General features: G+C 38.0%; 1 protein-coding gene across 1 annotated transcript in view; it reads left to right on the top strand.

Moving 5' to 3' along the window:
• Positions 1-12742, top strand: part of MYCBP2 (MYC binding protein 2, E3 ubiquitin protein ligase) — a 282082-nt gene that overhangs the window by 230290 nt on the left and 39050 nt on the right. The window contains exons 60-65 of the mRNA XM_025215130.1: positions 1022-1266; positions 2249-2416; positions 3303-3460; positions 3908-4107; positions 7077-7226; positions 11831-11991. Of these exons, the coding sequence (XP_025070915.1) occupies positions 1022-1266; positions 2249-2416; positions 3303-3460; positions 3908-4107; positions 7077-7226; positions 11831-11991 (1082 nt within the window). The remainder of the gene's footprint in view (positions 1-1021; positions 1267-2248; positions 2417-3302; positions 3461-3907; positions 4108-7076; positions 7227-11830; positions 11992-12742) is intronic.

Raw genomic sequence — 12742 nt, forward strand, 5'->3', positions numbered from 1 at the left:
CCAAAAAAATCAGCCCCTCCATCTCCTCTTCCAACACCCCTACCCCCCCCCTCCCCCCGCAAAAAATTGGGTTAATTTATTAAATAGTAACGCTGATTTTCTACCCAGGATAGAAGCACTCTGCTTTGATTCTGCTTCACAATGTTTGCCATTTGTTGTATTGCTACTTAGGCAGCTGACGGAGTCAGTTCACTTAATGGCTCATTGTTCTTCACTCCAGAAGTGTTAACAAAAAGCTCTGCTTTTTAATGGGCTTGATGTTCTCCTAATCAAGCTAGCCTTTCTTAGGGCAATTTTGCTGCCTGGTAACTGTTACTGGTCTCTCTTCTCATATTTTACAGCATTGGAGACGCTAGTTTTTTCAAAATCATAGAACCACCCGCATCTTCAGCAGCATCTAGGGTTTCAGGTTCAGTTAAGCAGGAAAGAGAGAGAGTCAGCTGAAGATTAGGCTGTCTCCCCGCTCTGTGCAGCCACAACTCTGCAAAAAATGTTTTCTTTATTCTGCCTTTCAGAAATAAGGTGTATATTATATTCCAGGGGATGTTGTATCTAAGAAGATGTGGTACACAGGTGTTATAAATCCCTAATATATTTTCAATACAAGTTACAGCTATTCAGATTCAAATTTATAAATGAACTCTTAGCTTATTCTAATACAACTTTTTTTTATTTTTTTGTTCTATTTAGGGCAGTTTTTCATGACAAGAGTCAAAAGCAAAGACCTGTCAAATACTAAATGTTTGTTTCAGAGCACAGAGCTATTAGAGTGTCTTGGTGAAAAGTTACAAGAAATTTCTTGAATACAGGCCAAACAGTGTTGGCTTAATCTTGTTTTCAGGAACAGATGAACTAATTTTTTCTGAAACTTTCCCCAAAAAATTAACCTGAAGCAAACATAGAGCATGGAAAACTTCAGCCTAAATTGTTGATTTAGTAAAGTTACCATGGTATCATAATTACAAGCATTAGACCATGGCCATTAATACCAGCATTGCCAACACTTATTATTTTCTCCCAGGTTAAACAATCCAGGAGAAAGCCAATGCAAGTTAAAACTCCTCGTGCCTTGCCAACCATGGAAGCTCATCAAGTGATTAAAGCCAATGCACTGTTCCTGCTGTCTTTGAGCAGCGCTGCTGAGCCTAGTATCCTGTGCTATCATCCTGCAAAACCTTTCCAATCTCAGCTTCCCAGTGTCAAAGAAGGAATTTCTGAAGACTTTCCCATCAAAATGCCATGTCTCTATCTACAGACTTTAGCAAGGTAATGAAAGCCACTCCTAACGCTGATTCAGACATCTGCTATTTGTAAGGTTTGAATAACAATTACGTACAAAACTAAAATTTATATATAAAATCATACTGCTCTGAGAGTGACTTCTCATGATTCTTTCTTCTCTTGAGTGTTTCCATGCTTTTGTCATGTCTGCCTAGATTGGACATATATTTCTGAGATTCCTAAACTAACTTTTGGATACTGTATATGTAATTTTAAGGCTAAAGCTCCAGGCATACATGAACTCTGAGAGAGAAATCCATAAATCAGATTCTCAGTTTTGCCTTCAGCCTGTCCCAGTTCCTTTGCTAATGCTGTGAAGGGATGGGAGAGAGGAAATGGGAATGATCTTATGGGAACCATTTTCTTCTATTTTCAAGTAGCTTTTACTTGAATATGTAATGTTCATGAGTTCTAAAATGGGTCAGGATGAAAACTGGCCTACATCTTGAGAAGCTCTGTTACTGTTTGAAAAAATAAACAATTTTCTGTACGCGCACACGCGCACGTACACGCGCGCGCACACACTATTAGTTACCTTGCTTCTTTAGAATCACGCTGCAGTTTGTATTCTGTTACTGCCTGAAGGTCCCAATTAGTTTGTACCTAAATGGATTAAGCGAGGGTTCTGCAACTGGAGGCCCATGGGCTGCATGCAGCTAGCAAGGAGTTAATGTGTGGTCCCTGGGCTCTCACTTGGTTGCCACTCCCCCCCCATGGCAGTGGTTGCAATAGCAGCCAGAGTTTTCAGGCTCCCCTTTTCTTCCTCTAGCTGCCACTTCATGTTCATGCCAGGGGCAGGGCAGGGCAGCAGCCTGGCAAGCTGAGGTTGCATCCAGGGCCACATGCCCTAAATGAATAAACCTGTTGAATGATAGTGGCTGCTGGCTAGTTGAACTAAGAAGAATTTGGTTCCATAAATGTATTAAGGTTAGCATTGATTTTGATTTAAATATCTAATTTATTGCAGGCATCATCATGAAAACTTTGTTGGTTATCAGGATGACAACCTGTTTCAAGATGAGATGAGATATCTGCGTTCAACTTCAGTACCTGCACCATACATATCAGTCACTCCTGATGCAAGTCCTAATGTCTTTGAGGAGCCAGAGAGTAACATGAAATCTATGCCACCGAGGTAATTTCCTATAGCGTTAAATATCAGTTGGCTATAATAGTCGCATAGCATTGATTTGAGACTAGACCCTTTAATTCTTCAGTAGAAGAAAACCCCATGCTTCCATAATCTCCTGGACTTCAACATTGAAAAAGGTCATCTGAAAAACTGTGGGAGTACACACACTTTAATAGATCTGTATGCTTCTTTCACACCCAAGACCACCATCTTTTGGCTTTCAATGATCAGTCTGGTTTGGTTTGAGGGCTTTACTATCTTTTCAAAATTGAAGCCAATCTGCAAGTTTTTTTAAGGCTGCTGGCCACAAATAACTGTAGTGATATGACTCAGAAATCTACCCATGTTTTGGTTAATATTTTTCTAGATACCTGTAGATCCACAATTTTTTATAAATTTCTGTTCTGTCCTGAGCTGTGTTATAAAGCAAACCTATGGGTCTTCCATTTCAAGTTTTAACCTTGAAGGAAGTCTTGTTGGGTGGGGAGCAGTATTGCCCTTTTTAACCCTCACATTGTAAAAGTTGTCTGGTAAGTCCCAAGGAAGGTACAAGTCCTAGTGAAGTCCTAAAGACACCACTAGTTACATATTTCAATATTATAGCATGTATATGTGAATGTATACATTGAAAAATCTTGCAAAAAGATTCCTTGGTCAGCGCTAACATATTTATTAAGACTGCAGATGGCAGATTTTCATGCATCAGTGGTACTGTCATTAACCAAATATGTGCTGTTTTCATGAATATTTATGTCAATTTTCATGTTATTTCCCATGTAAAAGATTAGGGGTTTTGTTTAAATAATAATGTTGTAATTGAGCATGTTGTTGAAGGATTACATTGTTGTTGAAATCCTTTTTGACCTCACTCATATCTTTTCCTTTGTAGTTTGGAGACCAGTCCAATAACAGATACAGATCTGGCAAAGCGCACAGTCTTTCAGAGATCATACTCAGTTGTTGCATCAGAATATGACAAACAGCACTCTATTTTACCTGCACGGGTCAAGGCCATTCCTAGGAGAAGAGTCAACAGTGGAGATGCAGGTAAGAGCACAGACATCTTTTTAACACCAGAAACATATTCATACTGTGGTAAAATATCTTTTTCATTATTAGTAAGTTTTATAATTCATCACTGAAACTGTAGACTTTTTTAATAGTTTTTCTGTACTTATATCCTAATAATAGTTGGTCTTCCATTTATCGCATTTAACTTCAGACAAATAACCAAGATATAAAGAACAGCCCAGGAATTACTGAACTGCTGAAATATATTCTGGGGACTCTTCTTCTTGGTTTAAAATCTTAAGTAACATTTCAGGGGGTTTTAGGGTCATCTTCTCTGAAGAGAACTATCACCTTTTCATTTCAGGCTTTATTACATATATTTTGAGGAACAATTAAATCATTTTAGTGTTTTACATTTTTATAGTTACCGTAAAAACAATTACATTAAGATCTAATGTACACATATTTTCTGTCTTTAAATAGAAGTGGGGTCTTCTCTCCTGAGACATCCGTCTCCAGAACTTTCTCGGTTAATCTCTGCTCACAGCTCTCTTTCTAAAGGAGAAAGAAATTTCCAGTGGCCAGTATTGGCATTTGTAATCCAACACCATGATCTTGAAGGACTTGAAATAGCAATGAAACAAGCCTTACGGAAATCTGCTTGCCGTGTCTTTGCTATGGAGGTAATAATGGACCTGGAATAATAAAAACGATGCATTAGCAATTTGTCCTTTCATTCAAAACAGTTATTTATATAGAATTAAATACTAATACAAAAAGAAGGTAAGATCTTTCACTAATCCCAAACTGACTCCCAGAGAAATTTAAAACTAATCCAGTTAGTAAGCTTACTGAATCAGAAATAAAGAAATAGAAAAGTTAACTTAGTTTATAAAGTTGGCCTGTATTGTGTCTCATGTAGATAAGCATACATTAAAAAGATATCATTAGGGTTGCAAAATTAAGCAAGGTATTTCCTCATTCCATTGATGTCCTCATGTCTAATTTACTGCACAGTATTAAAACCCCGTTCTGAAGAGTTATTCCTTTCCCCATAGACTTCCATGGTGTTCATCACTAAAGTATGTGAGTGTTTCACAAACATTATTGAACTATTTTCAACACATCTGTGGATTATCCCCGTTTTAGAAAGAGTGAATGAAGGCACAGAAAGAGTCCTCTAGTTTTGGATACCTAGTTTGACATGCCTGGACCTGACTTTTCAGAGTATTTAACATTATAAACCACTGTCTGCGCATAACCTTTTAACCTCAGTTGCATCTTTGAGTGCTTGTTACATCTGTGACTTGAACACTAGGATCTTAAATGGACATCAATGAAATGACAGACATGCAAATAGTAATATGTGAAAAGTCTGCTTTAAGGGACTTGCCTAGCATCACAACAGGATGCTATTGCAAAGGAAGAAATAGTATCATGTTCTGTAGGGCAGCATTGCCCTGCCTTTAACCTTACTTAACCTTTCTCTTCCTGCTTTCCCTTGCCTTAGTTCACACACATTTTCCATCTTTGGCAACAAATGAAGTGAATCTGAGAGACCAGTATCTCTTTCACTACAAAATATTTATTTGTACCCATAACATCACCCACCTGTGCACTGAGTGCAGCAGGAGTCCTGTAAAGGAATAGCATATGATCACGTAATTGGACTGTATCATAATGCATACAAACAAGGGTGCCAAATCAAGGTTGTATGGGCTACCTGTAACTTTAGTATTTCCTAGATTTTGAGCACTTGACTCTGCATGCTTAAGGTTCCATCAATTTGTTTTTCTGAGTACTGAAATAGTATACTGAAAAAACAAATTGACACGTATGTTCATCAGCAGGATGGGAAATCTTAGTTCGTGGTATAGACCTCTGCCACTTGAGCTAGCAGAATAACTGATAGCAGAAGTAGGCTGTTACCGTGCACATAGACAAGATTGGAATACCTTGGCTTTTTGGCTTTCTATACACATTGATCCTAGTTCCAGTTTCCTTTCCCATTCCCAGTCTGGTTTCTTACCGGGCTATTCCTAGCTTCCTCCACCCCTGCCCCATGCCTGCTCTGTTTCCCCTCCCATCTGTTTTCCTCATTTTCATTGCCTCCCAGTATCCCTGCACTTTTCATCCAACCTCATAGGTCCTCACCACTGCTGTCTCAATCATCCAGCCAGCCCCAGTTCTTCCTTTGTGCTTTTTGTTAAATCTAGCTTCCTTACATTCCACTTATTCTTTGCTCTGATGGTTCCTGTTTGTATCTAGCTCCTTATTAATCTCAGTGCCTCTTCACATTCCCCATCACCCCCTCTAGCTCTTCATCTTCCAATTCCTAGTCTTTGCCATTGTGTCAACCTCTATTTCCAGTTTTCAACTCCCAGGTTTCCCTGCACATTGCTATAAATCTTGCCCTTATCATCCTGTATTTCAATCTGGTGACTTTCTCCTGGGTGCCATTGAGGACACAAAACAGGATACCTACTCTCAGTTCGTGCCTAACATGATTCCAGCCCAGAACAGCCATAAATAGCAAAAGGCCAGCATCAATCCTTTTGTCCTGGATGGGAGGGTACACCGTGTTTTATAGCATGTAAGACGTCACTGAAAAAGGATAAATTTCTGTGGAAAAGCTTTCAAGTGAATTTGATTTAAATTAGACTCAGATTCCATTTCAATTATGTTGTTACATAGCTTTAATGTACAAAACACTTGAATTTTAGACTTCCTTTTTCAGTGGAAAAAATTCTTATACATCCAAAAATTTGGAATGCTTAGTTGTTTTGTGGGATGATATGTTTGCCATCCTGTCGCTCATAGGAGCTTTATGTGAATTGAGCATGCTCTACGAGATCAGCATGTGTGGGGCCTGGACAGCACTAAGCTGTGAGGGTTTTGATGAGGCTCAGTGAGGATAGAATCTTTAACTAAGGTCTAGCAAGGCTAAGCATTTATAAGATGAGGGGTTTTTTTTCCAAGGCTTTTATAACAAGGCAAAATTTAGGGGGGCATTTTGCATGGCAGGCAAAAAGGCCCACTGTTATCTAAAAGCCCTTATACAGCTCAATTTCAGTGTCTAGCTACAAAGGATGGGAGTGCTTGAGCTTTCCAAAGAAAAGGTCACCAGCATTTTTGTATACAATATATTTTCACTAGGCTAGTTTCTGGAAGTGACTGAACCTTTTTGACTATTTTTTTTCCCAAAAAATGCTTAGCCTTGGTTTAATACCAAGCAAGGAAAGTTCAGTCTAAATGGTTATAATTTGGGAATGTTAAAATTACTGAAAACAGAATGTTCATAATGGAAAGTATCAGGCAACTCTAATAAGAGGTCGCTCTTTATTATAATCTTTGAATATACATAAGAGAATTGTTTTCATCATTCTTCACATTAACGTAGTTTTTCATGTAGCGTGTTTCTAGATTAGTGTGCTGTTTTCCCTGTAATATATTTGTATCATTCTAAGAAGTGGTTTCTGGCTGAAAAGAAATACTGCTTTTGTAATGGTCTTTACATCAGTGTTTGTGATTAATTTACCAAAAATATTTATGAATCTTGCATGAATTATTAAAATTAATCTAATAATCTAATTAATCCATACCTCCAGCTTTCTCTAACAAATATATAATTCTATACCTAAATTTGTTTTAGGCTTTTAACTGGCTCCTCTGTAACGTCATTCAAACAACTTCTCTTCATGATATTTTATGGCATTTTGTGGCTTCCCTGACTCCTGCCCCTGTAGAACCTGAGGAAGAGGAAGATGAGGAGAACAAAGCAAATAAAGAAAATGCAGAACAAGTATGTGAGACTTCAGCATTCCTTTCCTAAATATAGTATCTCATAGAAATTGCCTATGGTTGTGCAACACATCCAGAAATACCTTCAGAAAGTCTAAAAGTAAAAGTTTATCCTTTATGTGGCTTTTGAAGTGAAACCATCTTAACTGTGGAATAGGAAATTCTAGGCCCTGCTTTGATCTAAGATTTTATGTACAGTATTTATCAGCTTTTTTGTTTACTTTTTTGATCATTGCTCTTAAATGTAATGTGCTTTTTATTACCGCCAAATTAATTCTGTTCTGCTCATTCTTTCCAGTCAGTGTAAAAATAACATATTGACTTAATAAAAAATACAGTTGAATGCTTAGCCTCACCTGCACTAAATTTTATGTAGTTCACTTAGCTGTTGCATGTACAATTATTTGAGTTGTTTGTTATAAGATTGTCAAGTAAAAGCCGTGTAGAATGTTGGGAATCTGAACAGAATGCCACCTTAAAATTATTCATAAATCAGTTTTCACCAGAATGCTGAGATTTCTCATTGAGTGCTGCTTCTATCCAGGCCTCCTTACCCTCAGCAATTTCAGAGCTTGAGACCTTTAAAAGCACTGTAAAATGTGTCACAATGAGGAAAGTATGTTGTTTACCTTGACATACATGCCTCATTGTTCCTACTCCAAAATAGAATCATTTCTGCTCAACATGGTGCAGGGAAGATTACCTTCTGGTAGGAACCTGGGTTGAAATTATTGCAGTTTGAAAAAGATGTATTTCAGAAAGCGATAAATATCTGAAAAACAGATGGAAACTATTATGTTACCTCTAGAACAGTGGTAACTGGTCTTTTTGACAAAAAGAGGCAGGCTTGCAATATTCTCCCTGGCCATGTGACCAGGCTGTGTAATTTGATGGTAGGTAAGGAATTGGCAGAAAGGTTTTTTTTCCCTTTATGTTGTTAAATGTGGCCTAGGTGGGTTTTTTTACAAAACTCAGTTGACCTCATCTTGGGTCCTGACATGCATTTGAATTATTTCTTCTCTTTAATCGCTATTTTAGTGTATGTTTTCATAGTAACAGATCTGAGTCCGTCATGGAAAGATTAGCATATATTTATATTACCTGACTTAATGGCTCTGATATTTTCTCTAGAGTTATGAATTTGCCTGTACACTTGAAATATTCAGGTGCACATTAGATTCTTTTAATGTATGTAAAAAAGCCCAGTAGATCCATGGAGGGACTAGGATGTGGAAGACATGGGTTCAGTGGCTTTTTTGGCCTTAGAGGATTCAAGCCTATATTTTTTTACCTCCCAGAAGAATGCCCTTACCTCTAGGCTGCTGTTGGGAGCACTCTTCCTTCCTGTTAAAGGTTGAATTCTGTTTTCAAGAGGGCATGGCCCGGACCTGATCCAGCCATGCATGGGGAGAGGCAGTGCAGGAATTTGTTAGCAAGGGCTGCATTAACAGCCATTGTTCCCCCACCACCAAGTTTCCTGACCAGTGGGGAGCCCCGCAGGCCAGATGCCATGAGCTGCAGTTTGTGCACCCCTGATCTAGACAGCTTCAGTGGTGAAAACTTGAGTGTTTTTGTACTAAGGGCTTTAGATGAGGGTTTTGAAGATTTTGCTTTGGACTTACCTAAATACTGTTCAACTCCCCCTCTAGATGCTTTAGCCATTTTTGGACTTCATGCTTTAGCAAGTCAGCAGGCATAATTCTGTAATTCCAATTAAATTAATTTTTGCATTTTAAAACAGGGATTCAACCACTTTATTAAATTTATTTTCTCTCTCCACCAAAGTAAAGCACTTGTGCCCCCAATGAGGGAGACCTCCTGTTTTTGAGGAATGAAGGGTAGGGGGAGTTCTGGAGTTTTCGGCACATAGAGCATGAACAGAAGCTAATGTTTAGCTTGCCCTCCTTTTCCTACTCGGGCCAAAGTTACAGTTGTGACCCTTTGAAATGTCAGTAGTTCTTGGCTGCTTTGCCAAAAGCTGAAACTGTAGCTGCTGCGGAAGACTGGACTCCATGGGCAGATCTAGGATTTTGAAGAGAGCTAAATACAGTTTGCAGGGCTGTGAAATGGAAGACAGACCAGGAGTAGCTAACAGGCAGTGAAGTTGCTGAAGAAAAATATAGCTTGATTAATGGAACATCGAGGCCATTAAAAGGAGACTTGTTGACATCTGTGGAGTGAAAAGCAGTTATCAGGAATCAGGTAGATTATAACAAGCCATGAATTAAATTGACTCCTTTTAGTCTGCCTAAATAGACGAGGCATTGCTGCTGCAGTGCAGTTGGTTTTAAACTTTGGGTGGAGCAGGAATCAAAGGGCTGTTGACTGCACCTGCCTCGCTGTTCCTGCTGGAGAGACAAGAAACAAAAAGCTATCTTACAGTGTCTCTGTTCATCTGTTCTAGGCAGAGAATCTGCTTCCTCTGCTTAAGACATGCGCTCCAGTTTTGGAAGGCTAATTATTATTTTGGGACAGGTGCATGTAGTGTGCAAGTCAATAGAGTGATTTTAAAGTAATCCTTAAAAAAACTGAGTTCTAACGTTAAGCATTTTCTATTACTTAAATAACCGTATCAGATTAATTAGACATTCAGAACCTCCCAGATATTTTAAAAAGTAATTGAAATACTATGCACTGGGTACTTCTGCTCTTAGAAATTAAAACAATCTTTTTTTTAATCAGTATTTTCTGATATTCTTAGCAGGGTTTTTTACTAGCAGAGACTGATGTATTTATTACCTTCTAGGGAGAATTCCATAAAAAACTGTCCTATTTCAAAATGGTTGTCATTTCCAGTTTCTGTGAATTGAATTGAAGTCCTAGGCTGACCTCAGGTGGCTATTTTATGAAACCTCCCACTGTTATCAATGGAAGTAATGACATTTAACTGTACTAGACATAGTGCTGTTGTGGACAGTAGCAAAACCCTTTAAAATGGATTTAGTTATACCAATATAGAAATGCTTCTGATAATGCAAGAATCAGAATAAAACAGTATTTTATAAAGCATCTTTTTATACTTCTATAACTGATTTTCATGGGGCTTTTGCCACTACAACTGTTGGGAATGGGGGGAGCAATCTCAGTCCTAAACAATATAATTTTACTGGCAACTTTTTGAAAATTTAGATTAGGCTCTGTGTTCCTTTCCAAGTCCTGGCTTCACAGGTAGCCACTGTCTTCCCACCTTTGTACTCATGGGGAACAATTGGAGTTGGCGATCATTTAAGAGGGCAACAATCTGTGACCTGATTTCCATTGAGAACAATTGAAAATGGTGGTCATTTTGAAATGAGCTGTTTTTAAGGGTTTCTCAGAGAACAAACTGCATCAGTCTCTACTGGCAAATATGAACAATGGCAAAAAAGGTAATTTCTTTTTTTTCCATTTTCTAAAGCTACATTTTGTACTAGGTACACTGAACAGGGTGGCAAGGAAGAAATGGAAAAGTGCCTCTACAGAGGAATATGGGTGAAGGAGTGAAGGTGATACTACATGCATACAGGAAAATGAAGAGGCTGGTTGAGTGGTAGCAAATTGAGGCATAGGTGGGGGTGGGACATGGAAAATAAGGGTGTGAGGTGATGGGGGTATTGTGTTCATGGGGTTGTGAACAGCTGCAAGAGGGAAGGACAAGTTGGAAGAGGTGTATATTCTAGTTCATCTCTACTGTTCGGATGAAACAAAACAGCTATAAAGTCTACTTAACTGATTTATGTTCTGATTGCTTTTTCTGCTTCAGACTGACATAAAATGTAGTGATGAAAGAAATCAAAACTTGTAAAAGATGTGGTATCTTTTATTAGACTAACTAGATATTTGCAAACAAATTATTGTATTTATCTGCAAGCTTTTAGGCGCACACACCCTTCATTTGGCATAGGAGAGAGCAGAGATTGTAAAAGTTATCCTAAGTAGAAATGAAAATTCATATTTCACAGGAGAGCTGAAGGCGTGGTAAAATCTCCTGCTTGGAAAAGTTCATTTTGTCCAAGTTAGACACAGAAAAGAGTTGAAACAGTCTTTTTACCACAAAGTCTGGTGGTGAGCTGGTAGAGGCATATTTTCTTCAGGTTATGATGTTTCATATTTCACAGAAGAATGGAAAGATGGAAAGTTCTGCTGGGCAGGAGTTTAAGTGATGAGGTATCTGTGTTCCTTTGCTCTGAGAGATGCAAATTCACTCAAACAATGGCAGGAGCCTGGGGTTAGCGATTCAGATGGTAAAATGCTTCCTACTTGTAAAATTATGAACTTTTCACTTAAAAAAATGTAGTGATGAATGCATTCATGAAAGTTTTTAATTTTAAGAAATGATCTGTGGTACTATTTTATATCTGTCACATCATTAGAATTATCATATTGAGTTTCTTAAAATATTCATGTATGACATTTTTAATTGAAAACTCTTGGAAATTCTATGGTAAAACTTATATCAAGATTTACATCAAGAATCATATTCCAGGAACGTTGCAGTTATGCCCAAACCAAATATTGCAAGCGACTTTGTCTGCAGCAATGCAATGGTCTATTTTCATGAAAGCATCTTTTTTGTTTGTTTGTTTGTTTTTAAGTAGTCATAATACATTTTCCTTTCTATCTTAGGAGAAAGATACAAGAGTATGTGAGCATCCACTGTCAGATATAGTGATTGCTGGTGAAGCAGCTCATCCATTGCCCCATACTTTCCATCGTTTGCTTCAGACCATCTCTGATCTTATGATGTCTCTTCCCAGTGGTAGTGCATTACAGCAAATGGCCTTAAGGTAAGTACAAAAATGGGGGAGTCAGAAATGTGAAAGGCTCAAAATACATCAGCATGTTTTATTAGCTAATTTTATTAGAAGATTCTCAGTGTATTTTAGAAGTCTGAAACACTTGAGTATGCTACTTTAAAGATTAAAAGTAAGATGTCACATATACACATACACCTTTGCCTGCAAAATTAGCTTTCCAGATTTAGGGTATATGTCTTAAACGGGGAAGCTGATTTTCTGCCCAGAATAGCAACAGTGTCATTTCTATTCAGACAGCTCTGAGGTAGCTAATTAACATCATGGCTTATTGGAATCTGCTTTGTTCCTGCTAATTATTCTTCACTCAACAGGTGTTTTAGTGGTCTTGATTTTCTTCTAATCAAGCTATACTTCCATCAGCAATTTGGCTGAAGAATTTGCCAGTTAGCTATTCCTGGTCTCTCTCTTTCCACAATTTTACAGCCTTCAGATTGTGAAATTCACACTTCTTTTTAGTTCTTTTCAAAATCGTAGATCTGCCCACAGAGTCCAGTTTTCAACAGTGGCTATGGTTTTACCTTTTGGCAGAACAGCAAAGATCTTCTGGTAATTCAGCTATGAAAGGGTTAAAACTATAGCTTTTTGACTAGGTACACTCAAAAAGCCCAAAGCAAAAATCAGTCTAAGTTCTGTTGTTTTCTGTAAGCAGTGTACTTCAGATCAGTAGCAAACAAAGCACATGTTCAACCTTCAGTGGGGAGGAGAAGGGGCAAATCTTAGA

The sequence above is a fragment of the Alligator sinensis genome, unplaced genomic scaffold, assembly GCF_000455745.1.
Source record: "Alligator sinensis unplaced genomic scaffold, ASM45574v1 scaffold1010_1, whole genome shotgun sequence".
In the NCBI taxonomy this organism is placed as follows: Eukaryota; Metazoa; Chordata; order Crocodylia; family Alligatoridae; genus Alligator; species Alligator sinensis.